This window comes from Cherax quadricarinatus, chromosome 91 (assembly GCF_038502225.1).
Source record: "Cherax quadricarinatus isolate ZL_2023a chromosome 91, ASM3850222v1, whole genome shotgun sequence".
Lineage (NCBI taxonomy): Eukaryota > Metazoa > Arthropoda > Malacostraca > Decapoda > Parastacidae > Cherax > Cherax quadricarinatus.
In genome coordinates this window covers 14,406,959-14,434,401 of record NC_091382.1, presented here as the reverse complement: position 1 = coordinate 14,434,401, position 27,443 = coordinate 14,406,959, and the positions used below count along the sequence as shown (strand labels likewise).

Below are 27,443 nucleotides of genomic sequence, written 5' to 3'. Positions count from 1 at the left end.
TATTTAGAGTAGCTTCTAGTAAGAATGGAGAGGATGTTGCACCCAATAATACTGATTTGAAACGATAAGTTTTCACAGGACTTTGAGGATCATGTGGATTTTCAGGCCACAAGAATCGAGTACAATCTCTATCTATTTCTTGTAGTCCTACTCTTAAGAAAGCTTTGGAAATATCAGCCGTGTAGGCATATGGGTTTGTGCGAAATTTCATAAGCACGTCTCCAAGCTTCTCAGTTAGTGAGGGTCCGGTCATCAGACAATCATTAAGACTTGCTACATCTTTATTTGCACGTGCGCTGCAATTATATACAACACGTAGTGGAGTGGTTTCAGAATCTTTTCTGACTCCATGGTGCGGGAGATAATGAGCTTCTGTCTTCAACTTGTCTTCGACTATTTCCTCAATGAATTTATTGTCCAACTGTTCTTGTATGATATTATCATAGACAGTCAGTAGCTCTGGATTCTTCCTGAGCTCATGTATTTGTGCTTTCATTTGTCCGAAAGCCATGCGATAATTGTTAGGTAGATGTGGTGGATTTAATTTCCATGGTAACCTAACCCAATTCTGTCCATCTTTATACTTGACAGTGTCCAAATATTGGTTATAAGTCTGAGACTCTTGTGGGCTTGGTTTATTTACATCAATACCTACCGCATCTAAATCCCACAACTTATCAACTGGTTCATTCATTTCTTCCAGTAATGATAATTTTTGCTGTGGTACATGATCAGTGGTTATTCTCGTAACTAGTACATTTTCCACTGAATCAATATCAGCTTCTTTCCCACTTTGAGAGGGTATGGGACCACATATCATGTGGCCTCCTGCTGTTTTCAGCAAGTGAACATCATGTTTACTTATTATATTTTGCACAAAACAGTGATAATAATCACTTCCAATGATTAAATCAATTGGACTAATAGTGTCCGTCTGTATGTCAGGACAGGCTAACTTGACCTTAGCTGCTTTCGGTGCTGCAACTGTTTCTTTTAATCCCTGGATCTGCACAGACTTAGGCAAATCATCTACTACCACAGCTTCTACCGTCTTTTTCCTGTTTCCTTGACCAACAGTGATTCTGGCTAGGTCATATGTCTGTTTAACAGAATTGTGGAAAAAAACAGCTATATCTGACTGTATTTTGGCATAGGGTTGTTTATTCAGTTTCTGCAGCACTGTTCTTCTTATGAAGGACCTTTGTGAGCCTTGATCAAATAATGTTAGCACATTGGTTTTGTGTAATTTATTAGATAACTCAACCCGAGCTATCGGGAGAGCAGTTGCTTTAAACTTATCTCTCACATTCAATGCTGTTGCTTGTTGACTTCCTGATTCTGTGGAAGTCTTCTGCTGTTCAGCAAAAGTATTTGGGCATAATGCTGTATGATGCATACCCTTGCATTTAAAACACTTCTTCAGTGAGCATTTTCCTCCCTTGTGTTCACCTAAACACTTGATGCACCTTTTCAGCTGATGAACACATTGTTTACGTGCCTCAATTGATGTGTATTGAATACAATACTGTGCCCAATGTGTTCCATCACAAAGTACACATTTTGGAGTACGTTTATGTATGACAGTTTGTTTACTGTCTGTTGTATTCACAGCTTGATAAATGCCTATATGGGATTTCCCATTCTGTGGTTTAGTGGGAGTAGGTATACTCTTTTTATACTGAGTTGAAGGTTTATTATAAACTGGATTTGTGGATTCTTCATCTTGTCTCGTTGCTTGCATGCATGAAACTATTGTTTGTAAACCATTGCTAATTTCCTCACAAGTGAAATAGCGTTTATTGAACATAATATTTAATCGTTTAATAGTTTGTGGTGACAACTTATCTTGTACAATACCACTGATAAACCAATCACATTGTCTTAGGTCATGTTTAGCATCTAGAGATCTGAGACTATTGTCTAATGTGATTCTAAATGCCTGTAAGTCTGAAAAACAATGTTTGGGTGGCTTCAAGCTTGATATTAAGACTGCATGTCTAACTCTAGCCTTGTCATCATCAAAGTAATTGTCTGCTAAGACACGTAAGGCTATTTGAAAATTGCCTTTAACCACCGGAAATGACTTAATCAGTTCATAGGGTTCTCCCTTCACAAGACATTTAAGATAATTGAACTTAGCAATCTCATCTATGTCAGTTCGTGAATTTACTATGGATTGAAAACCACTAATGAATTCTTCATAATTATGAACTTGGAAAATAGGTAATGACAATGTAGGTAAGCTTGGTAATGGGACTCGTGTTGTTGTTACAGGTGTAACAGGTGTTTGACCACTAGTTACAGTAGGTCTCTGTGACAGAGTTTTGCGGCAGTCAGCCTGTACTCCTGTCCACCTTAATTGTTGATTACTAAAAGTATCCAAAACATTTTTAATTTCATCCTCAGATGGGTCTGATTCAAGAAATTTATTTTCATAATGTGTATAGTCTGAATTAATTATTTCCAGACGTTGTGTAAATAATTCAAATTTGACCTCAAGATCATCAAAATCTATGTTTGTATCTTGAGTTAATCCTATACAGACTGAAATTAGATTTTCTAATTGTGTAATCTTAGTCTGTAAAGACTGAAAATGGGTTTTCAAACAAGCCATTTTAATGGTATACTGAAAATTCTAGCACCACACTTAGAGTGTTTAAAAAACACTGTACTGCTATAAACAGCTGAGTTTTTGTTATGCTTAAGTCAGCAATAATCGAGTCAGACACTACTGACACACTAAGCTTAACGGTTTTAACCTCAGGGTCAATGACCATGAAGGGTACAGAGTACATATGGCTGGTGTTTATGGCTTGAGTTTGCTGTGTCAGCCTGACCACAATGATTAATCGTAAATAACGATGTTATACACTTCATTCACTATACACTATAAATGTCATTGTAAAACTGTAAATCATATGTGAATATTACCTACACATATATGTTGAGAAATGGCATTACCAGCTAAGTTTAAAGAGTTTGTACTTAACTTAGAAAGACAGCTCATTGCCTGCACAGCCGCCCCTGCAGACGAGGTCTTGAGAAGCTGTCGAAGTCATCTCTCAACGGGCTGTAAAGATTTATAATTTGTAAGATTATAAATTACCCCTAGGGGGTGTTATGTCAGCATATTTCATTCACTGATGGCTGACAATTTACGTACTTGTTTGGACTCAAAAGTCCGCACCTTACTGCCGACTATAGGTTGATTACAAACTCCTTGCAACTCAAGAACTGCGCAGTCCCCCGTACTAAAAGAAATTCGTAACCTACCTTGCTCTTGTAGCGTGAGCTATGGTGTTCTTCACACCTTCGACAGATATCGGTGACTTGATAGAAGCTGAAGTGTCCTTGGATGTTCACGTCTTCCATAGTCTAGGAAAACGCACACTGGTACACTATGTTCCACAAGATTTGTCTTTATTGTTCACAATCTTATCACTAAAGAAGCTGATCACACTTCTCTTAAGTGTTTATTGTGTTTTATGAGATACTTTGTTCACACTAACGCACAGATCGTTCTTTGTTGGTTATCCTGGCGTCAGTGTCACTCTCAGTAGTGTCAAAAGTAATCTGAAGACGCCACAGCACCCCATGCCGTTACTGCCCTAGCACAAAGGAAAAGCTGACCAAGTACTTTTGCTTCCTTGCCACTTCCTCGATGAAGCAAAGCAGAATGTTTGATTCTTGCTGTCTTAAGCATAGACAACAATGTCCACTATCTTTACCATGGTAATAAAGTGGGAGCAGGATTTTCCTTAATTGTCCTGCTAAAGTAAGAGATGTACTGTTTCTTATTAAAATACACTCTGCAACACTGGACTGCAAGGAGCAACGGTCGCTTGACCACGTCGCATACTTGTACGGCATCTGTGATCAATTACTCACTGTAGCAGTAAACAAGACGCTTGCCCCTTCTGAGAGGGCTGGGCCCCTCAGGGCTGAAAGGACTGAAAGGGGCTGAAGGGGGCTGATACCCCCCTCCTGGAGAAAATTTCTCCAAACTTACTTGTCTCCAGGGCGTCAATGTTGAAAATTTGACAATGTCCTATACACACCATTATGTAAGTGTTTCTGATTTTCATTTTTTGTGATAATGCTTCTTTAGTAAAAGCTTTGTACACCAACAAACCAACAAACCGTTAAACAAAGACACAAATGCAACATTTAAAGGGTATTTTGCCCACCTGGGGAAATTAAAAAAGCCCCAATTTGTCAAAAAATGTTATAATAAATTAATCTACATGTCCAGTATCTGGAAAAATTACCAAATTTAACCAAATTTAAACAAACTGCCAAGGTCTCCAAAATGGTCTCAACTGGCCTCGTTAGAGCTATATCAGAGAAAACAGTTCTGTGCCATAGGTGAGCACAGTATAAAATAATTCTTGTTGTGTACAGGGAATAATGGGAGCCTTTATTTAAACTCTGTTTACATTTTTTTTTATTTAGTTTTTACATTTGTTTAGGTCATTAAACAGTAAATATAAGTGAAACACGATACGAAAACATAGATATTGCTGTAAAACATAAAAGCCTAAAAAAATTAGAAATTTGAAAAAAAAAATCGTAAAATAATTTTAAAACAGTAGCTACCTTAACAACAAACCCTCGGAATTCCATAATGTGATCCCCAACATCACCTTTAAACCTACATCTCTCCACAACTAATAATCAAATTTCATTTTCAAAATCTGGTAGAATTTTTTTTCATTGGCAGCTGACGGTTTCACATTGCAGACTTAATCAAGTGCAGGTCCCATTAACGATATCTGGCTATACATAAAATGCTTTCTGTTTTTCCCGTATAACAGCCATTCATCTGCGACTGAATTTGCCTTCAACGTAATGTAAGCATGTTGTAAGGAAGACAAAATATTAGAATCGGTACTCTTGAAGAGTGAGAAAGGTGCCCGTGACGCTCGTCCCGTCAAGACCTCATGAACCTAGCATTTAAAAATATGAGTTTTCCTGGAAACAAACGATATTACATTCCATTTGCGAAGGTTCAGAGATGTCCTATAATAGTAATGATGATGATGATCATGATTATAATAACAATAATAATAATAATAATAATAATAATAATAATAATAATAATAATAATAATAATAATAATAATAATGTTATTAATAAGAAGAAAATAAAGATAATGGTGATTTTGATGATGATAATAATGAAATAATAATGAGAGTAATAATAAAATAATAATAATAGTAGCTCTAATAATAATAATTATAATAATGTAAGTAATAATAATAATAATAATAATAATAATAATAATAATAATAATAATAACAATAATAATAAAAGGTAATGGTGATTTTGATAATGCTGATAATGAAATAATGATGACAGTAATAATAAAAAAAAAGTAGATGTAATAATAATAATAATTATTATTATAATAGCTGTAATAATAATAATAATAATAATAATAATAATAATAATAATAATAATAATAATAATAATAATAATAACAATACTAATAATTATAATAGCTGTAATAATTATAGTTGCTGTAATAATAATAATGTAAATAATAATAATTATTATTTTAATAGCTGTAATAATATTAATAATAATAATAATAATAATAATAGCTATATTAATTATAATGTAAATAATAATAATAATAATAATAATAATAATAATAATAATAATAATAATTATAATAGCTGTAATAATTATAGTTGCTGTAATAATAATAATGTAAATAATAATAATTATTATTTTAATAGCTGTAATAATATTAATAATAATAATAATAATAATAATAGCTATATTAATTATAATGTAAATAATAATAATAATAATAATAATAATAATAATAATAATAATAATAATAATAATAATAATAATAATAATAATTATAATAGCTGTAATAATTATAGTTGCTGTAATAATAATAATGTAAATAATAATAATTATTATTTTAATAGCTGTAATAATATTAATAATAATAATAATAGCTGTATTAATTATAATGTAAATAATGTAAATAATAATAATAATAATAATAATAATAATAATATAGTTATTATTATTATTGTTGTTATTTTTATTATTATTATTATTATTATTATTATTATTATTAATAAAAGTAATAAGTGCCCGATCCATGGAATGTATCCGTGTCATTCCACAAGCTCAGCCATCTTTACCACAATACATGCAAAATGATGAGAGAGAGTAGAGATAAAAAATAAATGTATCTAAATATAAAAATATCTATATGTGTGTGTGCAAGCATTTGTGTATATATGTCCAGTTGGGTATTTTGACATATCTTTGTTCTTGCGTAGGTGAAAGAAATTCCTGACAACGTTTCGGTCCAATTTGGACCGAAACGTCGTCATAAGTTTCATACTCCCATGTGCGTGTTATTTGTGCTTTGTTCCATTCACGGTATTGAGCCTTTTTATTCTCAAAATATAAGAACATAAGGATGGAGGAACACTACAGTAGGCCTACTAGCAGGTCCTTATCAAAACCACCCCTACCTAAACTACCAAAGAATTTACTCCAGTACCCACGACCCCAATCAAACCCAGCCCCTCCCACTCATATATTTGTCCAATCTCTTTTTAAAGCCACAAAGGTCCTAGCCTCGATCACCCTACTCGGAAGATTGTTCCACGCATCCACAACTCTGTTCGAAAACCAGTACTTACCTATGTACTTTCTAAATTTAAATTTAGTTTCATTTCAGAAACATTTTTGTTGTAGATCAGAGTAATTTGTGTTTTCTTTATCCTTCGTTCTGATTTTCATAGCAATTACTAAATTTTTCATTCCATTTATTTTCAAAATTGGAAATTCAGGAACATGTCCACTGATAATTATTTAAAAAAATAGATACTTAACCATTATGAATCCTGTAACCAACTTAAGATATAACACAACAAAGTCAATCAGTATGACATTTATTTACTGTGATTCTTAGTGTTTATTCGTTTATTAAGGCAATATTTCATGGTTTCTCGTTACCTGAGAACACAAAGATCATTAGCTGACAGAGACCAGCACTGGAAGACATTTGTCCTGTTTTTGATGTCCAAAGTAACATGTCATCTATGACATATGTTTTGTCTTAACTACATGTCGTTCTAATAGTACCTAATAAACATGGGTCAAAAGATCTTACTTTTATATACCTCATTCCTTTGGTTCATGTAAGTAAAGGACATGTAAGTAAAGGACATGTAAGTAAAGGACATGTAAATAAAGAACATGTAAGTAAAGGACATGTAAGTAAAGGTCATGTAAGTAAAGGACATGTAAGTAAAGGACATATAAGTAAATGACATGTAAGTAAAGGACATGTAAGTAAAGGACATGTAAGTAAAGGACATGTAAGTAAAGGACATGTAAGTAAAGGACATGTAAGTAAAGGACATGTAAGTCTCATGAAAACGATTATTAAATGCATAAGAGGGAAAACTGCAGAAGTCCTACTGACATAAGCAAGGAAGGTTCAAATCACACTCACTTAGTTATGAAGAAAGGAACACTGCTTCAGGCCAACTGGCCACATGCTAAGCAAGTCTAACTAACTCAAACTATTTTCGTCACTAATGTGGAGTTGTGTGTTACAGTGGTAGTCCTTGGATATTTCCTATATAGAGCATGTCACCTACATATAACATGTAACCTACATATAGCATGTCACCTACATAGCGCATATCACGTACATATAGTATGTCATTTATATATAGCATGTCACCTACATACAGCATATCACCTACATATAGCATGTCACCTACACAGAGCATGTCACCTACACAGAGCATGTCACCTACATATAGCATATCACCTACATATAGCATGTCACCTACATATAGCATGTCACCTATACATAGAATGTCACCTACATATAGCATGTCACCTACATATAGCATGTCACCTACATATAGCATGTCACAGCCACCGAGGAATGAAGGATCTATGTATGGCGACTGTTCTTCAATAAAACGGGTAAAGCCGAGCTTACACACTTCCATTCGATGGCTGCTACTCTTCCTGTACATGTACTTCCTCTTGTTCCTCTTAGTTTTCATACTTTTCTTTCTCCTTCCCTTCATCCTCCTCCTTTTTCTTTCTTGTGCTCTACTCTACCTCTGCTTGCTGTTCCTTATGCTGTTGTCTACCTTTGCCTGCAGTTCTTCTTCCTTCCTCTACTCTCTGCTGTTCTTCCTCTTCCTCCTCTTGCCTTTGCTTCCTATTTTTCATCTTCTATTTCTTCCTCCAACTTTTGTTCATTTCCTCTATTGTTCTAGATTTCTGATGCTCCTGCTGTTCGTGTTTTTGCTCTTCCTTCTCTTGTTGGTAAGAGAACTGAGGACTTGAACACAAACAATAAAGAAAATAAATACATCTTTGGCTATCAAAACTTGAGCATGTCTGTCATTGTAACAAACTTCATCATCTCTAGAAATGAGATAAGGTCGAATTAGTTATATCAGATAAAACAGGGACAATGTTGCTTGTAATTACACAGATTATAAATAGCTTTATATTTACTGAACCTTTTGTTCATCTGTTTGGTCAATACGTGACCTGACAGGGTAACTTCACACTCTGCGTAAAGTAAAAAGACACAAATGCTAATTAAAGATATACTACTAGTTTTTTCTCACAACTTTATTCCTAGGCATATCTATTCTTAATGTTATTTGTATTACACAAGAATATAGGTTAGTGTTATTTGTGTTACTCAGGTAGGCGTGTTTCCCCAGCTGCTGCTGGGCCCGCGTGTTGATGGTGACTTCCTTCCAGCTGAACCTGAAGTGTTGATGACTCAGGGAAATCACAACAGCGTGGACGTCATATTTGGACTCAATTCTCATGAGGGCGGCTCTCAGGCACTCAGTGCGTCAATTTTATTTTAATATTTATTGTTTTTACTTATCATTTCCTCTCTCAGCCCAAATTTAGGCTAATTGTTGCTCTTGTTGTTGTTGCTGCATCTGTTCTTCCTACTTCTACTCTTTCACTACATACACTTCCTCTTCCTCTTATTTTTCTTCATTCTTTGCTTTATCCTTTTCTTTCTCCCAACTATCCATCCTGCTCCTGTTTTTATCCTTGTGCAACTACTCCTCCACTGCCTGCTGGTCTTCCAATCATTTTCATCATCTGCCTGCTGTTCCTTCTGCTTTGTCTGAGGTTCTTCTTCCTGCCCCTTTCTCGGCTGTTTTTCCATCTTTTCTTGCTCTCTTTCCTATTTTTCATCCTCTAACTGCTATTCATTTCTTCTTGTATTATAGATTTCTGTTGCTCCTGCTGTTCGTGTTCTCGCTCTTCCTCTTCCAATTTTCTCTTATGGACATAATCTTTGTATCAAAGAAGGCTCTAAATGATAAGTTATGAAGAATTTAAGACTATGATATTATCAATTAATATATATGTATTAAATTCTCCTGCCACATCTAATACTTCTGAAATATTAGAAAATTATCATCATGATTATTATTATCATTACGTTAGTGAAAATCAGTAAACCAGCAAAGGCTATTGCGCACCATTTGATCCAAGAAAAGGTAAGATGGCTACATATTCTTAGATAAAAAATCCCTAACAAGAATTCGAGTTATTCCATGGTGGGTTATATAGTATAAATATTTCTAGAATCTATTACATCATCCTGGGAAGACTTACCTAGTTCTAGTTTTTGTAATTTTAACAGAATTCTACAAGAACGAATCTATAAAATCAGGTCTTCTGAACAACTTCGCCAAGTTTGGTCCAGCGTCACTTCGCTTAGAAGATGAGACTAAACCTGTGGAACTTGCCACCAAGATCTTTGATCAATATGTTGGAGGTGTTAGAGTTAACGTGGAAGATGCAGAGAATATCTGTCGGGTAAGAGATAATTCTAATTAATGCTTGCAATTATCCATCTGCCATTTTTTATCTACCAAGTGCATTTTTTTATATATATTTTTAAACAGACATTTGTCAGACGTCAAACATCATTAAATGACTTAAAATTTATTTGTTAATATAAAAGTTTTTATATCCCCCACCGCCTTAAAAAACAGATATAATATAATTGAATATTTAAGGCAATTTATTTAACTCTGATTACAAAATCAATACTCATACAACTTATGAAATATGTATTTCAGGTGTAATGTGTTTGAGAATCATTTCATTAACAAACAGGTACATGATTCATTCTCAGAAGAATGTTATCAGTAGGATGGTTCCCTAAAGTGTGATTTCTTCCTTCTTAATCAGATGTTTAATGATCGTCTCTACAACATACCTCAAGACACAGCAGCCATTATCCATGCTAAAAATATGGAACCTAATAAGAAAATATTTATACTTGAACTAAACCATAAAGGTCAACGAACATTGGCAAGACCTTCAAACATCAGTGTTGGTCGGCACTGTGAGTTTCAAACTTCCCTTTATTGACATAGTCATTTGCATCTAATAATAATAATAATAATAATAATAATAATAATAATAATAATAATAATAATAATAATAATAATAATAATAATTAATAATAAATATAGCAATAATAATAATAATAATAATAATAATAATAATAATAATAATAATAATAATAATAATTATAATTATAATTATTATTATAATTATTATTATTATTATTATTATTATTAACATGGGTATGGAAGCGCACTAAACTCGTAGGGTCATGCAACACCTGGGAGTGAGAGTTCTTTAAGGTATGACACCTGGGAAGAGATTACAGTATTATATTAATGGGGAAGTGCTAACCTGTGTCATCAAACTAAACTTAAATATGAGAGAAAATCAATTATGATCCAAGGAAGTGGAAGGTAGATCCAGTTTCTGAAAAAAACAACCATCGCTTCTCATCAGTGTATTCAATGTAATGTGTTTTTCATTGTTGTTTTTTGAATTAATTATTATTATTATTATTATTATTATTATTATTATTATTATTATTATTATTATTATTATTATTATTATTATTATTATTATTATTATTATTATTATGAGTAGTAGTAGTAGTAGCAGTAGTATTGTTTTTTATAGCTTAATTATTATTGTAATAATAATAATATTCTTTATTTTATTATTTTGTATTAACACATCGGCCGTCTCCCACCAAGGCAGGGTGGTCCGAAAAAGAAAAGCTTACATCATCATCATTCACTCCATCACTGTCTTGCCATAGGCGCGCTTACACTACACTTATAAAACTGCAACATTAACACATGTCATTCAGACTGCAGGCACTGTACTTCCCATCTCCAGGACTCAAGTCCGGCCTGCCAGTTTCCCTGAATCCCTTCATAAATGTTACCTTGATCACACTCCAACAGCACGTCAAGTCCTATGAAGTATTTTTCTCCATTCGCTTTTACCAAGCACGTTAACGCATGCTTGCTGGAAGTTCAAGCCCCTAGCACACTAAACCTCCTTTACCTCCTCCCTCCAACCTTTCCTAGACCGACCCCTACCCCGCTTTTCTTCCACTACAGATTTATTCACTCTCGAAGTAATACCATTTTGTTCCATTCTCTCTGCATGTACGAACCACCTCAACAATCCCTCCTCAGCCATCTGGATAATAGTTTTGGTAATGCCACACCTCCTACTAATTTCCAAACTATGAATTCTCTGCATTATATTCACACTCCACCTTGCCCTTAGATATGACATCTTCACCGCCTTCTTGCAACATTCACCACCCATCTTTCACACCAACATAATTATGAGCGTTGGTATAACTGTTCTCTAATACATTCCCTCTTTTCTTCCATGGACAAACTTCTTTGTTTCCACAGACTCCTCAGTGCACCATTCATCACTTTCCCCTCATCAGCTCTATGATTCACTTCATATTTCATAGACCAATCTGCTGATACGTCCTAAATATCTGAATTCATTCACCTCCTCTATGCTCTCTTCCCCCCCCCAATCTGAAACCTAATCTTTCGTCACCTAACTTTTTTATCCACATCCTATATTCACTTTTAATTTTGTTCTATTACATACCCTACCTAACTTATCCACCAATCTGCAACTTCTCTTCAGAATATCCCAAAAACACAGTTTTATCAACAAAGAGCAACTGTAACAATTCCCACTTCTTTTAACCCCACACCTCTTACCAACACCAGAGCATACACTTCTCTTTCAACCCTATCTATAAATATATTGAACAACCATGGTGACATCACAGACCCTTGTCAAAGGCTTATTTTTACTGGGAAATAGTTTCCCTCTCTCATACATACTCTAACCTGAGCCTCGCCCTTCACCGATTTCAATAACCTACCTCCTATTCCATACATTTAAAACATCTGCCACAGGACTTTTCCAAATCCATAAGTGCCACAAAAACCTCTTTACCCTTATGTATATATTGTTCACCTATATTTCACTGTCAACACTTGACCTACACACCCCCTACCTTTTCTAAAGCCTTCTTGTTCATCTGCTATCCTACTTTCCGTCTTACTCTTAATTCTTTCAATAAAAGCTATCATACACTTTACCAGGTATACTCAACAGACTTTTTCCCCTATAACTTTTGCACTCTCCTTTGTCCCCTTTGCCTTTATACAAAGGAACTATGCATGCTCTCTGCCAATCCCTAGGTACCTTACCCTCTTCCATACATTTATTAAATAAAAGCACCAATCACTCCAAAGCTATATCCCCTCCTGCTTTTAACATTTCTGTCTTTATCCCATCAATCCCAGCTGCCTTGCCCCCTTTCATTTTACCCACTGCCTCACAACTGGCTCTTCCTCACTGCTACAGGATGTTATTCCTCTTTACACTATACACGAAATCACAGCTTCCCTATCTTCATCAACCTTTACCAATTCCTCAAAGAATTCTCTCCATCTTCCCGATACCTCTAACTCTCTATTTAATAACTTTCTTCTCCAATTTCTAACTTTCAAATCCATTCTTTCCCTAGGCTTCCTGAACTTATTAATCTCACTCCAAAACTTTTTCTTATTTCCAGCAAAATTTGTTGATAACATCTCACCCACTCTCTCATTTGCTCTCTTTATACATTGCTTCACTACTATCTTAACCTCTCTTTTCTCTCCATATACTCTTCCCTCATTGCATTACTTCTACTTTGTAAAACCCTCTCATATGCTAACTTTTTCTCCCTTACTACTCTCTTTACATCAACATTCCACCAATCGTTCTTCTTCCCTCCCACACCCACTTTCCTGTAACCACAAAATTCTGCTGAACACTCTAACACTACATTCTTAAACCTACCCCATACATCTTCGACCACATTGCCTATACTCTCATTAGCCCATCTATCCTCCAATACTCGTTTATATCTTTCCCTAAGAGCCTCGTCCTTTAGTTTATAATCCTTCACCTCTCTTTTACTTGTAGCTTTTATTTTCTATGAATCCCATCTACTTTTTTCCTCTCACTGTAGCTACAACTAAAAAATGATCTGATATATCTGTGGCCCCTCTATGAACTCTACTCACCAGTCTTTTATCTACCAATACGTTGTCCAACAAATTACTGTCATTACGCCCTACATCATATCTTGCATATCTGTTATTTATTTATCCTGTTTTTCTTAAAATATGCATCACCTATAACCAAACCCGTTTCTATACACAGATCAATCAAAGGACCCCATTATCATTTACACCTGGCACCTCAAACTTACCTACCACACCCTCTCTAAATGTTTCTCCTACTTTAGCATTTAGGTCGCCTGCAACAATTACTCTCTCACTTGGTTCAAAAGTTCCTACATACTCGCTTATCATCTTTAAAAATCTCTCTCTCTCTCCTCTACACTCCTCTCTTCTCCAGGTGCATACACTCTTATTATGACCAACTTGTCGCATCCGACCCTTATTATAATCCACATAATCCTTGAATTTATACATTTATTACAACCCAGGAGTCCAAATGGCCTGTTATCCTGGGTGTAAAGGGAGCAAAATAAGCACAGCAGAAAAATTTTGACTTATATTATCCTACATCAATTTAGAACAGCAGTATGTACACTATATACACTATGTACAGTGATAGGTATTAGTGCACTCCACAGTAAGCAAGGCAGCATAGAAGCCACTAGAGAGCAGACCGTGCTTCAACCAGCTCTAGAATGGGAATGACAAGGGCAGACAGGAGAGTGGTACCCACAACACCTCTGCGATTGCCAAAACCATCTTCTTATTGGCTGGAACCTGGTTACTGGTTCAACGACGGGGCCCCATCGTCAACCCTCAGTTACCTGGTTCGCTGGTTGGGGGAGATAGCCTGTGAATGAGGGTGTGTACATGTGCCGAATAAAGGTTACTTACTCTTTGCATGCCACAACATTTATATTCCTTCTTCTCCTTCCATAACTAATCCTTCAACATTATTGTTACCCCTTCCTTAGTTCTAACTCTCTCAGATACCCCTGACTTAATCCCATATATTTCTCCCCACTGAAACTCGCCTACCCCCTTCAACTTTGTTTCACTTAGAGCCAGGACATCCAACTTCTTTTTATTCATAACACCAGCAATCATCTCTTTTTTATCATCCGCACTACATCCACGCACATTCAAGCATCCAAGATTTTCTTTTTTCTTTTTTTAGTATTTTCTATACGAGCAGGGGTTACTCCATGGCTTACAAGGGAAAGTTGCTTTTCCACTTCCTCTTGGAAAATAGAGTAAATAAAGAAGAAGGAGAACTATTAAGAAAAATAAGAAAAACATGGATGGGTGTATGTATATATATGCATGTGCGTGTCTGTGTAGTGTTACCTAAGTGTAAGTGTAAATAGCAAGATATACCTGTTATCCAGCGTGTTTATGAGACAGAAAAAAGACACCAGCAATCCTACCATCATGTAAAATAGTTACAGGTTTCTGTTTCACACTCACTTGGCAGGACGGTAATACCTCCCTGGGTGGTTGCTGTCTACCAACCTACTACCTGCTATAACAGTAACAATAATAATCATTATCATCATTTATTATTATTATTATTATTATTATTATTATTATTATTATTATTATTATTATTATTATTATTATTATTATTATTTCAAAGTATATTTATTTTAATTATTATTATATTCACAAGACATCATTAAACTTACATGTGACACACATAAAGCTTAGTGAATGTTATTGTGTACAGGGGTGACCCATGCGGATGATATGTTCTACTTGTTCACTGGCGAGAAGACTATCTGGAAGCCGCTGGAGTGGCCAGACGACCTCAAAGTGAGACACATCATGCTTAAACTCTGGACCAATTTTGCAGCTACTGGGTAATGTAGTTTACCATTATTTTACTATCAAATTCATGGGAACGTGCTAAACCTTCAAGAGTCATACAGTATGTGTGAGGTTAAAATTTTTTAATCCGAGGAAGGGTAAAGTAGCTTCAAGAGCCTTTCTCTGGTATCTTTGCTCTATCCTAAAGGGATTTTTATTTTTATTTGTAAGTTCCTTCTGAAAATTACTTAAATAACATTTTTATATATTAAATATTCGTTTCACCAGTATGAAGAGAAAATAACTGTAACTCCTAGGATCAAATGTTTTTTACCATTATAACCATATGGAGAGTGACAGTTTTCAAGACGAATCTAATATATGTTTAACCCAGATCACACATCCTTATTTCATGACAGGAATCCAACACCTGATGACTCTCTAAATATAGTGTGGAAAGCTGCACGTCCAGACAACCTCCATCACTTGTCTCTCACACTGACGCCCACCATGAAGGCAGACTATAGGCACATGGTAATCTATTGTCCGCTTCTCGTACATTCCTCGTGCAAAAAAAAAAAATCAGTAAAATCTTTAGTGTATCTGAATGGAAAGATTGTCAATAAATATGATGAAGCAAAGAGCTGCGGAAAACTTAATTTTCTGACAACAACATCTTTACGTGACGAGCTTCTTATTACGATGAAATAAACTTTATTTCTGTAAATAATGACTTACAGTTGGTACAGGAAATGTGATATTATTAACATACATTATAGAAAGCCCTGGTTATTCTAAAACTTTCTGAGCAGCTTTTACTTAACTTATAACTACTTAGAACTTTTAGACAATGCATCTATAAATGTCAAAAAACTAGGTAGCCTGGTTACAAACCATGATTCTTACAAACTCCAGGAACACCAGTCAAACTCTGCCATGTTTTCCTGTAATTTTCTTCTGTAAGTTCTGACTACATGAGTGATTTTATCATTGCAATAAGGAGAGAAAAGTGGAGGTGTATGCAGAGAAGATTCTTCTAGGTCGATCTTTCTCTGTATATACCTCCTCTCATTTGTACCTGGTCCATTGATGTAAAATCTTAAATGTGGTCAGAACATACAGGAGAATGAACAGTAGGAAACCAAGTCTGAGGCTCACTGGTGTGGCTGGGTCTTGGAAGTTGGGTTACAGTTGGTACCTCTAGCGGAATGTAATACAGTATTACTTCTGATTCCTTCCTATTAGAGGCCTGAGTTACCTTAAACGGTAGAGCATTATAATGTCAATTTATTAATCTCTGATCAAGCTCCTCGTCTACTCTTACATTTATTCATGGATAGTTATATATCACAATTTAATTTAAGTTCATAGACGATGTGGTCCTGAGGATGCTAAGAATAGATCTACTGTTAAAACTTTAATTTTTTGGTAGTTTGAGTGTGTGTGTGTGTGTGTACTCACCTCACCTCGTACTCGCATAGTTGCAGTTGCAGGGGTCGATTCATAGCTCCTGGCCCCGGCTCTTCACTGATCGCTACTGGGTCACTCTCCCAGAATCATGAGCTTTATCATACCTCTGCTTAAGGCTATGTATTAATCCTGCCTCCACTACATCGCTTCCCAAACCATTCCACTTCCTGACTTCTCTGTGACTGAAGAAATACTTCCTAACATCCCTGTGATTCATCTGTGTCTTCAACTTCCAACTGTGTCCCTTTGTTGCTGTGTCCCATCTCTGGAACATCCTGTCTTTATCCACCTTGTAACTTCCTCTCAGTATTTTATATGTCGTTATCATGTCCTTATCTCTCCTGTCCTCCAGTGTCGTCAGGTCGATTTCCCTTAACCTCTTTTCGTAGGATATATCCCTTAGCTCTGGAACTAGTCTTGTTGCAAACCTTCACACTTTCTCTAGTTTCTTTGTGTGCTTGGCTAGGTGTGGGTTCCAAACTGGTGCCGCATACTCCAATATGAGCCTAACGTACACAGTATACAGGGTCCTGAACGATTCCTTATTAAGATGTTGGAATGCTGTTCTTAGGTTTGCTAGGCGCCCATATGCCACAGCAGTTATTTGGTTGATGTGCACCTCAGGAGATGTGCTTGGTGTTATACTCACTCCAAGTTCTTTTTCCTTGAGTGAAGTTTGTAGTTTCTGGCCCCCTAGACTGCATTCCGTCTGCGATCTTCTTTACCCTTACCCAAACTTCATGACTTTGCACTTGGTGGGGTTGAATTCCAGGAGCCAATTGCTGGACCAGGTCTGCAGCCTGTCCAGATCCCTTTGTAGCTCTGCCTGGTTTTCGTTCAAAAGAATTCTTTTCATCAACTTCACATCATCTGCAAACAGGGACACTTCGGAGTCTATTCCTTCCGTCATGTCGTTCACAAATACCAGAAACAGCACTGGTCCTAGGACTGACCCCCTGTGGGACCCCACTTGTCACAGGTGCCCACTCTGACACCTCGCCACGTACAATGACTCGCTGCTGTCTTCCTGACAAGGATTCCCTGATCCATTGCAGTACCTTCCATGTTATCCCTGCCTGGTCCTCCAGTTTTTACACTAATTTCTTGTGTGGAACTCTGTCAAACGCCTTCTTACAGTCCAAGAAAATGCAATCTACCAACCCCTCTCTCTTTTGTCTTATTGCTGTCAACCTGTCATAGAACTCCAGTAGGTTTGTGACACAAGATCTCCTGTCCCTGAAACCATGTGGGCTGCTGTTGATGAGATCATTCCTTTCTAGATGTTTCACCACTCTTCTCCTGATAATCTTCTCCATGACTTTGCATACTATACATGTCAGAATGACACTGGTCTGTAGTTTAGTGGTTCATGCCTGTCTCCTTTTCTAAAAAATTGGGACTACATTTGCTGTCTTACACACCTCTGGTAATTTCCCTGTTTCGTTAGATGTCTTGAATATTGTTGTTAGGGGTACACATAGCCCCTCTGCTCCCTTTCTCAGGACCCATGGAGAGATGTTATTCGGCCCCATTGCCTTTGAGGTATCTAGCTCACCCAGAAACCTCTTCACTTCTTCCTCGGTTGTGGTATTGTGTCCAACACTTGGTGGTGTGCCCCACCTCTCCATCTTTCTGGAGTCCCTTCTGTCTCCTCTGTGAACACTTCATTGAATCTCATGTTGAGTTCCTCACATACTTTTCGGTGGTTTCTTGTTTTCTCTCCTCCTTCCTTAGCCTGATTACCTGGTCCTTAACTGTTGTTTCCCTCCTGATGTGGATGTATAACAGCTTCAGGTCAGATTTGGCTTTCAATGCTATGTCGTTTTCATATTTTCGTTGGGCCTCCCTTCTTACCTGTGCATATTCATTTCTGGCTCTACGACTGCTCTCTTATTCTCCTGGGTCCTTTGCGTTCTGTACTTCTTCCATGCCCTAGCACACTTGGTTTTTGCCTCCCTGCACCTTTGGGTGAACCATGGGCTCATCCTGTCTTTTTCAATATTTGTGTTACTCTTGGGTACATATTTACATATTTCATCATCTCATTTACTGGCTTCCCTGCCAGTTCTCTGTCCCACTGAACCCCATTCAGCAAGTTCCTCATTCCCACGAAGTTCCATTTCTTGTAGTTTGGCCTCATTCTTCCAGCCCTTCCTGTTTCCCCCTCCACTTGTAACTCTACTGTGTATTCGAAGCTTAAAACCACATTATCGCTGGCCCGAAGGGGTCTTTCATATGTGATGTCCTCAATATCTGTGCTACTCAAGGTGAATACTAGGTCCAGTCTCGCTGGTTCAACCTCTCCTCTCTCTCTGGTAATGTCCCTTACGTGTTGGTACATGACTTTTTCCAGTACCACCTCCATCATCTTAGCCCTCCATGTATCTTGGCCCCCATGTGGCTCTAAGTTCTCTCAATCAATTTCCTTGTGGTTAACGTCACCCAAGATCAGTAGCTTTTCCCTGCATGCATGAGCTCTTCTGGCCACTGCAGCCAGTGTGTCAACCATCGCTCTATTGCTCTCACCATACTCTAGCCGTGGCCTCCTGCTGTTCTGTGGTGGGTTATACATCACTGCAATTACCACCTTGGGACGTCCAGACTGCAGTGTTCCTACTATGTAATCTCTTTCTTTTCCACTGTCTCCTCTCTCCAGCTCATCAAAAGTTGATCAGTTTTTGATCAGCAGTGCCACTCCTCCACCCCCCCCTGTTCCCTATGTCTTTCCTCAGGATCTGATATCCCATTGGAAAGATGGTATCTGTTATCATACCTGTGAGAGCTATGTTGTCCGGTGATGCATCTTTGACTCTTTCGTGCTACTCATCCCACTTATTTGTTATTCCATCAGCGTTTGTGTACCATACCTTCAATTTCCTCTCCAACACTGTTTTGGGGGGTCTGTGAGGGAATGAGACCTGGTGTACTGTGGGATTCTATAGCTAAGTGTTGGGTGAGAGCTGTGAGTATGGATTGAAGTTTTTGTTGGGATGGTGTTATAGATTGTAGGGTTCTGGGGATGGTTCTGTGTGTGCTTGCTCTTGTTGCTCTGCCCTGCTCTGGTTGACCTCTGCTGATTCTGTCCTTGTTTCCCTTCCTAGCTCCTTTCGCTTTTGTGTCCTCTCTCTCAGCTGCTGTCATTCTGTTTGTGTACTTTCTCTGTCTAGGAACACCCTCTTGTATTCTGCCGATTACTTCAACCATGGTTTCTCTTGGAGGATCCTGTTCTGCACTGTTTCTGTCCTGAAAATCAGTTTGATTGTTCGGTTTCTCACCTTCAAGTACCACACTATTGTCTGAAAATTTACAATCTCATCCATGTTCTCTTAACCTATTTCTGTGATGTTCTCAATCTCCTTTCTTTCTGCCTGCCATCTTTCAGTGTGTGTCCTTCCCTTGCTCTCCTGAAGCCCATGAATAAACACTGAATTTGCCCTTTCCTCCTCCCATTGCCTTTCCCTCTGTGACTCTGATTCCTGTCTGTACATGGCCATTTGCTCCCTTGTTTTTTCCAGTAGCTCTTGGAAGCATGGTCGTACCTCTGCATTTGACCTATCACCCTCTCCATCTGTGCCCAGCTGATCTTCCCTTTCACTCCTTGGCCCTGCTTTGCAGGCTGATATGACCTTGGCATAATTCATATCTCCTTCCTGTTTGGCCTCCCAACTTCATATGCAGTGTCTTCTCTGGTCAATACCCTTGTAACTCGCTTCAGCCTGTTTACCTCATCTTCTAGGGCCCTTATCCTGGCTACAGTGGTTTCGACTTTTGACTCCCAATTCTTCTTCCCCTCCTCCAACCTCTTTTCCAATTTCACAGACAGCTCTGTCTCCATTTTTTGCAGAAAGCTCTTCTAGTTTTCTCTCCCACTCTTGTTCCATCCTTTTCCACTGCTCCTCCATCCACTCCTCCCCACCAGGACCATTCTACTCTGATTCCTGGTTCCTTCGAGTCCCAACCATTTTTTGTTTAGGGGAGAGAAGGGAGAGGAAAGAGAGAGAGAGAGAGAGAGAGAGAGAGAGAGAGAGAGAGAGAGAGAGAGAGAGAGAGAGAGAGAGAGAGAGAGAGAGAGAGAGAGAGAGACCATTGTCACTCCTGTCAATCACTGGTAAGATCCTTGAGACAATAATCTCAAGACAAATGACAGAGTTTTTTGGCTACCTCTCACTACTTTGTGATCGTCAATATGGCTTCAGGAAAGGTTACTATGCTGCTGATCTGTTGTTAAACCTCTCCACTAAGTGGCACCAGTCACTGGATGAATCCAAAGTCAGCTGTGTGGTAGCACTGGACATTGCTGGCACTTTCGACCGGGAGTGGCACCAGGGCCTCTTAGCAAAACTTCAAGCACTGGGAATTGCAGGCTCTACGCTATGTCTCCTCAGTGATTACCTTCATTGTAGATCTCTAAGTGTAGTTTTCAATGGAACGGAATCAGCAAGACATTATATTGGGGCAAGCGTTCCACAAGGAAGCGTGCTGGGACCTTTGTTATGGAATGTCTACTTCAACGACCTTCATCTCATCCCAGAATCACATGCATATGCATATGACTGTACACTGACATTCACTTATCCAAGAGAAGAAATGCCAGCTGCTCTAACCTATATCAATCACCAGCTAAGAGCTATATCAGTTTGGGGAAATAGATGGTAAGTAACATTTGCACCTGAGAAAACGCAAATGATGATCGTCTCTAGGCACCATGATGGTAATGCTGGTGCAGTAGTAAGGATGAATGGGAGGGTGTTGGCACCTGGAGAAGAAGTTGATATCCTTGGGGTGAAATTTGACTCCAAACTAACCATGAAGAACCACATTGTTAATCTTGCAAACAAGGCAGCTAGGAAGCTTACAGCACTTAGCCATATCTGGCATCTGCTTGACAGTAGGGGTTGCAAGATTCTGTACGAGGCAAAAGTACGCTCACACCTTGAATATGCTCCACTTTCTTGGTTTGCCTGCCCCCCTTTCATCTGCGACTGCTCGACAGAGTAGAGAACAGAGCAAGATGTCTCATCTCTCGCCTGGACCCATCCTGGATAGATCTGTCATTTCAGCAGAGCCTCCAACACAGGAGGGATGTGGGTGGCCTTACTGTTATGTACAAGGCCAATATTGTCAAAGTACCACACTTGGATCCACTTCGAAGAAAGCAGCACCTTCACTCTGGCTTTACCCTTCTCTGCAAATATTATGCTTGGGGCATCTGTAAGCATGGAATAACAGGGGAAAAAATGGGACATGCAACTTTGACCATCCCAAAAAATGTAGCGACCTCCTGTCTAAAGGAGTGTGTCGTTCTTCTTTCTGTACTTTCTTTCACCCAAAAATGTGCCACTCCTCGGTCCTCCAGAAGCAGTGTTACAACATCGAGTGCCCTGCATACCATCTAAAAGGGACCAGGAGGCACAGACCCCACAAGACAAACAATAGTAGCTACGACAACCCAACTCCAGGTGATTTTTTAGTGGCAGGAAACGAAAAAAGAAAGTGGAAGGAAATAACAAAAATAGTCCACCGCCTTGGAGCCTTGTTGAACTGGAGGCGCAGCCAGTGGCCACCCATGGCCCTCCAGAATTACAACTACTGATGCCAATAACAAAATCCCCCAACAAACACAGAATACAACCTCGTTCATATTTGCTAATATACAGGGCCTTAACTTAAGCCATCCACCAACAACAAAATACCTTTTATCAGTGGACTTCTAGAGGAGTCTAATGCAATGTTTGCAGCCTTCACAGAGACTCACACAAAAGATCACTTTGACAGTGAAATATGGATAAGTGGTTACAACCTTTTTAGATGCGACAGAAAAAACAGGCAACAAGGGGGGGTTGGCCTGTATGTCAAAGAGTCCCTTATCTGCACAGAGTTGCTGAACACCACAAATGAGGTAGTTGAAGTTCTATCAATAAAGATCGAGAACCAAAACCTAGTCATTGTGGTTGTATACAAGCCACCAGATGCAACCTCACAACAGTTCAAGGAACAGCTACTGAAAATTGATTACTGTTTGGAAAACCTTCCAGCTCCATCCCCAAACATCTTACTGCTTGGTGATTTCAACCTAAGGCATACAAAATGGAAGAATGTAGGAAATAATGTTATAGCTGAAACAATCCCTGGAGGTAGCGCAGATGAAAGGTCACACACACATGAGCTACTAAGTCTCTGTGAAAAACACACCTTAAGCCAGCAGATAGTGGAGCCAACAAGACTAGAAAATATACTTGACCTTATCTTCACAAATAATGAGGACCTGATAAGAGACATAAGAATATCAAAAACCACTAATTCCGATCACAATCTAATCGAAGTCCAGACGTACATGCATAGGGGTCCTGATCAGCAGAATGCATGTACCTGTGAAGGTGTCTTCACAAAATACAACTTCAACAACAAGAACATCAACTTGGACCAGGTAAACCATGTCCTAAACGAAACATGTTGGGAAGATGTCTTAAATGACATGGATCCAAACCAGTGCCTTGAAAGGATCAACTTCCTGGTAGCCGAAACATGTTCTAGGCATATTCCCCTAAGAAAGAAGAAGAGCAGGAGTAAAGTGGAGAGAAAAAGACGCTCCCTCTACAGAAGACGACGAAGAGTCACTGAGCTCCTCAGGAGTGCTAGAATATCTGATACACGAAAGGAGGCGCTGACCAGGGAAGTGGAAACTATCGAACTTAAGCTAAATGACTCTTACAGGAACCAGGAGAGGCAGGAGGAGCTTAAAGCTATTAGTGAAATTGAAAGAAGTTCAAAATATTTCTTTTCATATGCCAAAAACAAGGCAAATACCACGTCTAGTATCGGGCCCTTACTCAGACAGGATGGGACTTACACAGATGACAACAAGGAAATGAGTGAAATATTGAAATCCCAGTACGACTCTGTGTTTAGTGAACCACTAATCGGTCTGAGGATCGACGACCCAAATGATTTCTTCATGAATGAGCCTCAAAACTCCATAAATGTATGCCAGATTTCCGACATTACCCTAACTCCGATAGATTTCGAAAAAGTCATTGACAACATGCCTATGCACTCAGCCCCGGGCCCAGACTCGTGGAACTCTGTTTTCGTTAAGAACTGCAAGAAACCCCTCTCGCGTGCCCTAAGTACACTATGGAGGAGGAGCTTGGACATGGGTGAAATTCCACAGTCACTTAAAACAACGGATATAGCCCCACTCCATAAAGGTGGCAGCAAAGCATTAGCTAAGAACTATAGACCAATAGCTCTGACATCCCACATCATAAAAATCTTTGAAAGAGTGCTAAGAAGCAGGATTGCAAATCACCTGGATTCCCAAAATCTGCACAATCCAGGGCAACATGGGTTCAGGGCAGGTCGCTCCTGCCTCTCTCAACTACTGGATCACTATGACATAGCCTTGGATGCACTGGAAGAAAATCAGAATGCAGATGTAATATACACAGACTTTGCAAAAGCATTTGACAAATGCGATCATGGCGTAATAGCCCATAAAATACGTGCTAAAGGAATAACTGGGAAAGTGGGGAGATGGATCTTCAACTTCCTAACAAATCGAACACAAAGAGTAGTGGTCAACAGAGTTAAATCGGAAGCTGCCATAGTGAAGAGCTCTGTTCCACAAGGCACAGTACTCGCCCCCATCTTATTCCTTATCCTCATATCAGACATAGACAGAGATATACACCACAGCACCGTATCATCCTTTGCGGATGATACTAGGATCTGCATGAGGCTGTCATCTGCTGAGGATGCGGTTAACCTCCAAGAAGATATAAACAAAGTTTTCCAGTGGGCAACTGTAAACAATATGATGTCCAATGAGGACAAATTCCAACTACTCCGTTATGGAAAACTGGAGGAGATAATAACTAGAACAGAGTATACTACTGACTCCGGCCATACAATAGAGCGGAAAAATAATGTAAGGGACCTGGGAGTAGTAATGTCTGAGGATCTCACTTTCAAGGATCACAACAGTGCCACGATCGCACGTGCAAAGAAAATGATAGGATGGATAATGAGAACTTTCAAAACGAGAGATGCCAAGCCCTTGATGATCCTTTTCAAATCACTTGTTCTCTCTAGGCTGGAATACTGCTGTACATTAACATCTCTATTCAAAGCAGGTGAAATCGCAGATCTAGAGAGTGTACAGAGATCCTTTACTGCACGTGTAAGTTCTGTCAAGCACCTTAACTACTGGGAACGCTTGGAAGCACTTGACTTGTACTCGTTGGAACGCAGGAGGGAGAGATATATCATAATCTACACTTGGAAAATCTTGGAAGGAATGGTCCCAAATCTGCACACAGAAATCATTCCCTACGAAAGTAAAAGACTGGGCAGGCGATGCAAAATGCCCCCAATAAAAAGTAGGGGCGCCCTTGGTACACTAAGGGAAAACACCATAAGTGTCCTGGGCCCAAAACTGTTCAACAGCCTCCCATCAAGCATTAGGGGAATTGTCAATAAACCCCTGGCTGCCTTCAAGAGAGAGCTGGACAGATACATAAAGTCAGTGCCGGATCAGCCGGGCTGTGGCTCGTACGTTGGACTGCGTGCGGCCAGCAGTAACGGCCTAGTTGATCAGGCCCTGATCCATCAGGAGGCCTGGACATGGACCGGGCCGCGGGGGCGTTGATCCCCGGAATAACCTCCAGGTAACCAGGTAACCTACTTGTATGTCTCATAACAATAAAAATGCTTTCAAATGAGCTGATGTAGGTAACAGCTCTTAGCTTGCCAATAAAGTTAGGAATCTTTAACCTGTAAATAGCTTGTCAATAAAGCTAGGGATCCTTAACCTTGTCAAACCCTGTGTGAAGAAAATAGATAGATAGATAAATAGATAGATAGATAGATAGAGAGAGAGAGAGAGAGAGAGAGAGAGAGAGAGAGAGAGAGAGAGAGAGAGAGAGAGAGAGAGAGAGAGAGAGAGAGAGAGAGAGAGAGAGAGAAGGTGGAGTGGAAAGTAAGAGAGTAAGAGAGAGGGATGGAGGTCAGTTTTCAAGGTGTGAAATCCTGTGTGTATTTGCGTGTGTGTGTGTGTGTGTGTGTGTGTGTGTGCACATGTGCACTTATGCTTCCGTGCCCAGAAATAATCCTCCTCACTTCTATGTATCAACAACACTAGTAAAATGCTAGTAATAATGCTAGTACTTCCAATAATTATAATACTAATGATAATACAACTTACTACTCAGCTTTTACGATGCCTGACTGCTTGTTCCTGTGTGTGTGTGTTTATGAGTTTATGTGAGACCTTATTACCCACATATGTAATACATATGTACACGATCACTTGGTTCCCACTGTGCACTGTCTTATGTGCTTAAAATTACTTCAGTTCTGTAACACTAGGCCTCGCCTACTGTGTACTCACCTAATTGTATTCACCTAATTGTACTCACCTAATTGTGGTTGCAGGGGTCGAGACTCAGCTTCTGGCCCCGCCTCTTCACTGATCGCTACTAGGTCCTCTCCCTCTCTGCTTCCTGAGCTTTGTCATACCTCTTCTTTAAACTATGTATGGTTTCAGCCTCCACTACTTCTCTTGCTAGGCTATTCCACTTCCTGACGACTCTATGACTGAAGAAATACTTCCTAACGTCCCTGTGACTCGTCTGAGTCTTCAGCTTCCAGTTGTGACCCCTTGTTTCTGTGTCCCCTCTCTGGAACATCCTATCTCTGTCCACCTTGTATATTCCCCACAGTATCTTGTATGTTATCATGTCTCCCCTGACCCTTCTGTCCTCCAGTGTTGTCATTCCGATTTCCCTCAACCTTTCCTCGTACGACATTCCCCTGAGCTCCGGGACTAGCCTTGTTGCAAACCTTTGTACTTTCTCTAACTTCTTGACGTGCTTGACCGGGTGTGGGTTCCAGACTGGTGCTGCATACTCCAGTATGGACCTAACATACACAGTGTACAGTGTCTTGAACGATTCCTTATTAAGGTATTGGAACGCTATTCTCAGGTTTGCCAAGTGCCCGTATGCTGAAGCAGTTATTTGGTTGCTGTGTGCCTCCGGTGACGTGCTCGGTGTCATGGTCACCCCAAGGTCTTTCTCCCTGAGTTAGGTTTGTAGTCTTTGTCCACCTAGCCTATACTCTGTCTGCGGTCTTCTTTGCCCCTCCCCAATCTTCATGACTTTGCATTTGGCAGGATTGAATTCGAGAAGCCAGTTTCTGGACCACATGTCCAGCCTGTCCAGGTCTCTTTGCAGTCCCGCCTCATCCTCATCCGATTTAATTCTTCTCATCAACTACACATCATCTGCGAATAGGGACACTTCAGAGTCTATTCCTTCCATCATGTCGTTCGCATATATCAAAAATAGCACTGGTCCTAGAACTGACCCCTGTGGGACCCCTCTCGTCACAGGCACCCACAGTGATACCTCTTCACGTACCATGACTCGTTGCTGCCTCCCTGTCAGGTATTCCCTGATCCATTGCAGTGCCCTCCCTGTTATATGCGCCTGATCCTCCAGCTACTGCACTAATCTCTTGTGGAGAACTGTGTCAAAGGCCTTCCTGCAGTCTAGGAAAACGCAGTCAACCCACCCCTCTCTCGTGTCTTACTTCTGTTACCTTGTCATAAAACTCCAGGAGGTTTGTGACACAGGATTTGCCTTCCATGAACCCATGCTGGTTTTCATTTATAATCTTGTTCCGTTCCAGGTGTTCCACCACTCTCCTCCTGATAATCTTCTCCATGACTTTGCACACAATACATGT

At 38.9% G+C, this 27,443-nt stretch overlaps 1 protein-coding gene across 6 annotated transcripts in view; it reads left to right on the top strand.

The window, feature by feature from the left end:
* LOC128702844 (carboxylic ester hydrolase) overlaps positions 1 to 27,443 on the top strand; it is a 144,518-nt gene that overhangs the window by 31,936 nt on the left and 85,139 nt on the right. For 3 of the 6 annotated variants that reach the window (XM_053797275.2, XM_053797274.2, XM_053797273.2), the window contains exons 7-11: positions 8,721 to 8,871; positions 9,689 to 9,864; positions 10,243 to 10,399; positions 15,148 to 15,280; positions 15,647 to 15,761. The exons of the other annotated variants lie outside the window; for them this stretch is intronic. In XM_053797275.2, the coding sequence (XP_053653250.2) occupies positions 8,721 to 8,871; positions 9,689 to 9,864; positions 10,243 to 10,399; positions 15,148 to 15,280; positions 15,647 to 15,761 (732 nt within the window). The remainder of the gene's footprint in view (positions 1 to 8,720; positions 8,872 to 9,688; positions 9,865 to 10,242; positions 10,400 to 15,147; positions 15,281 to 15,646; positions 15,762 to 27,443) is intronic. 6 annotated transcript variants of the gene reach the window in all.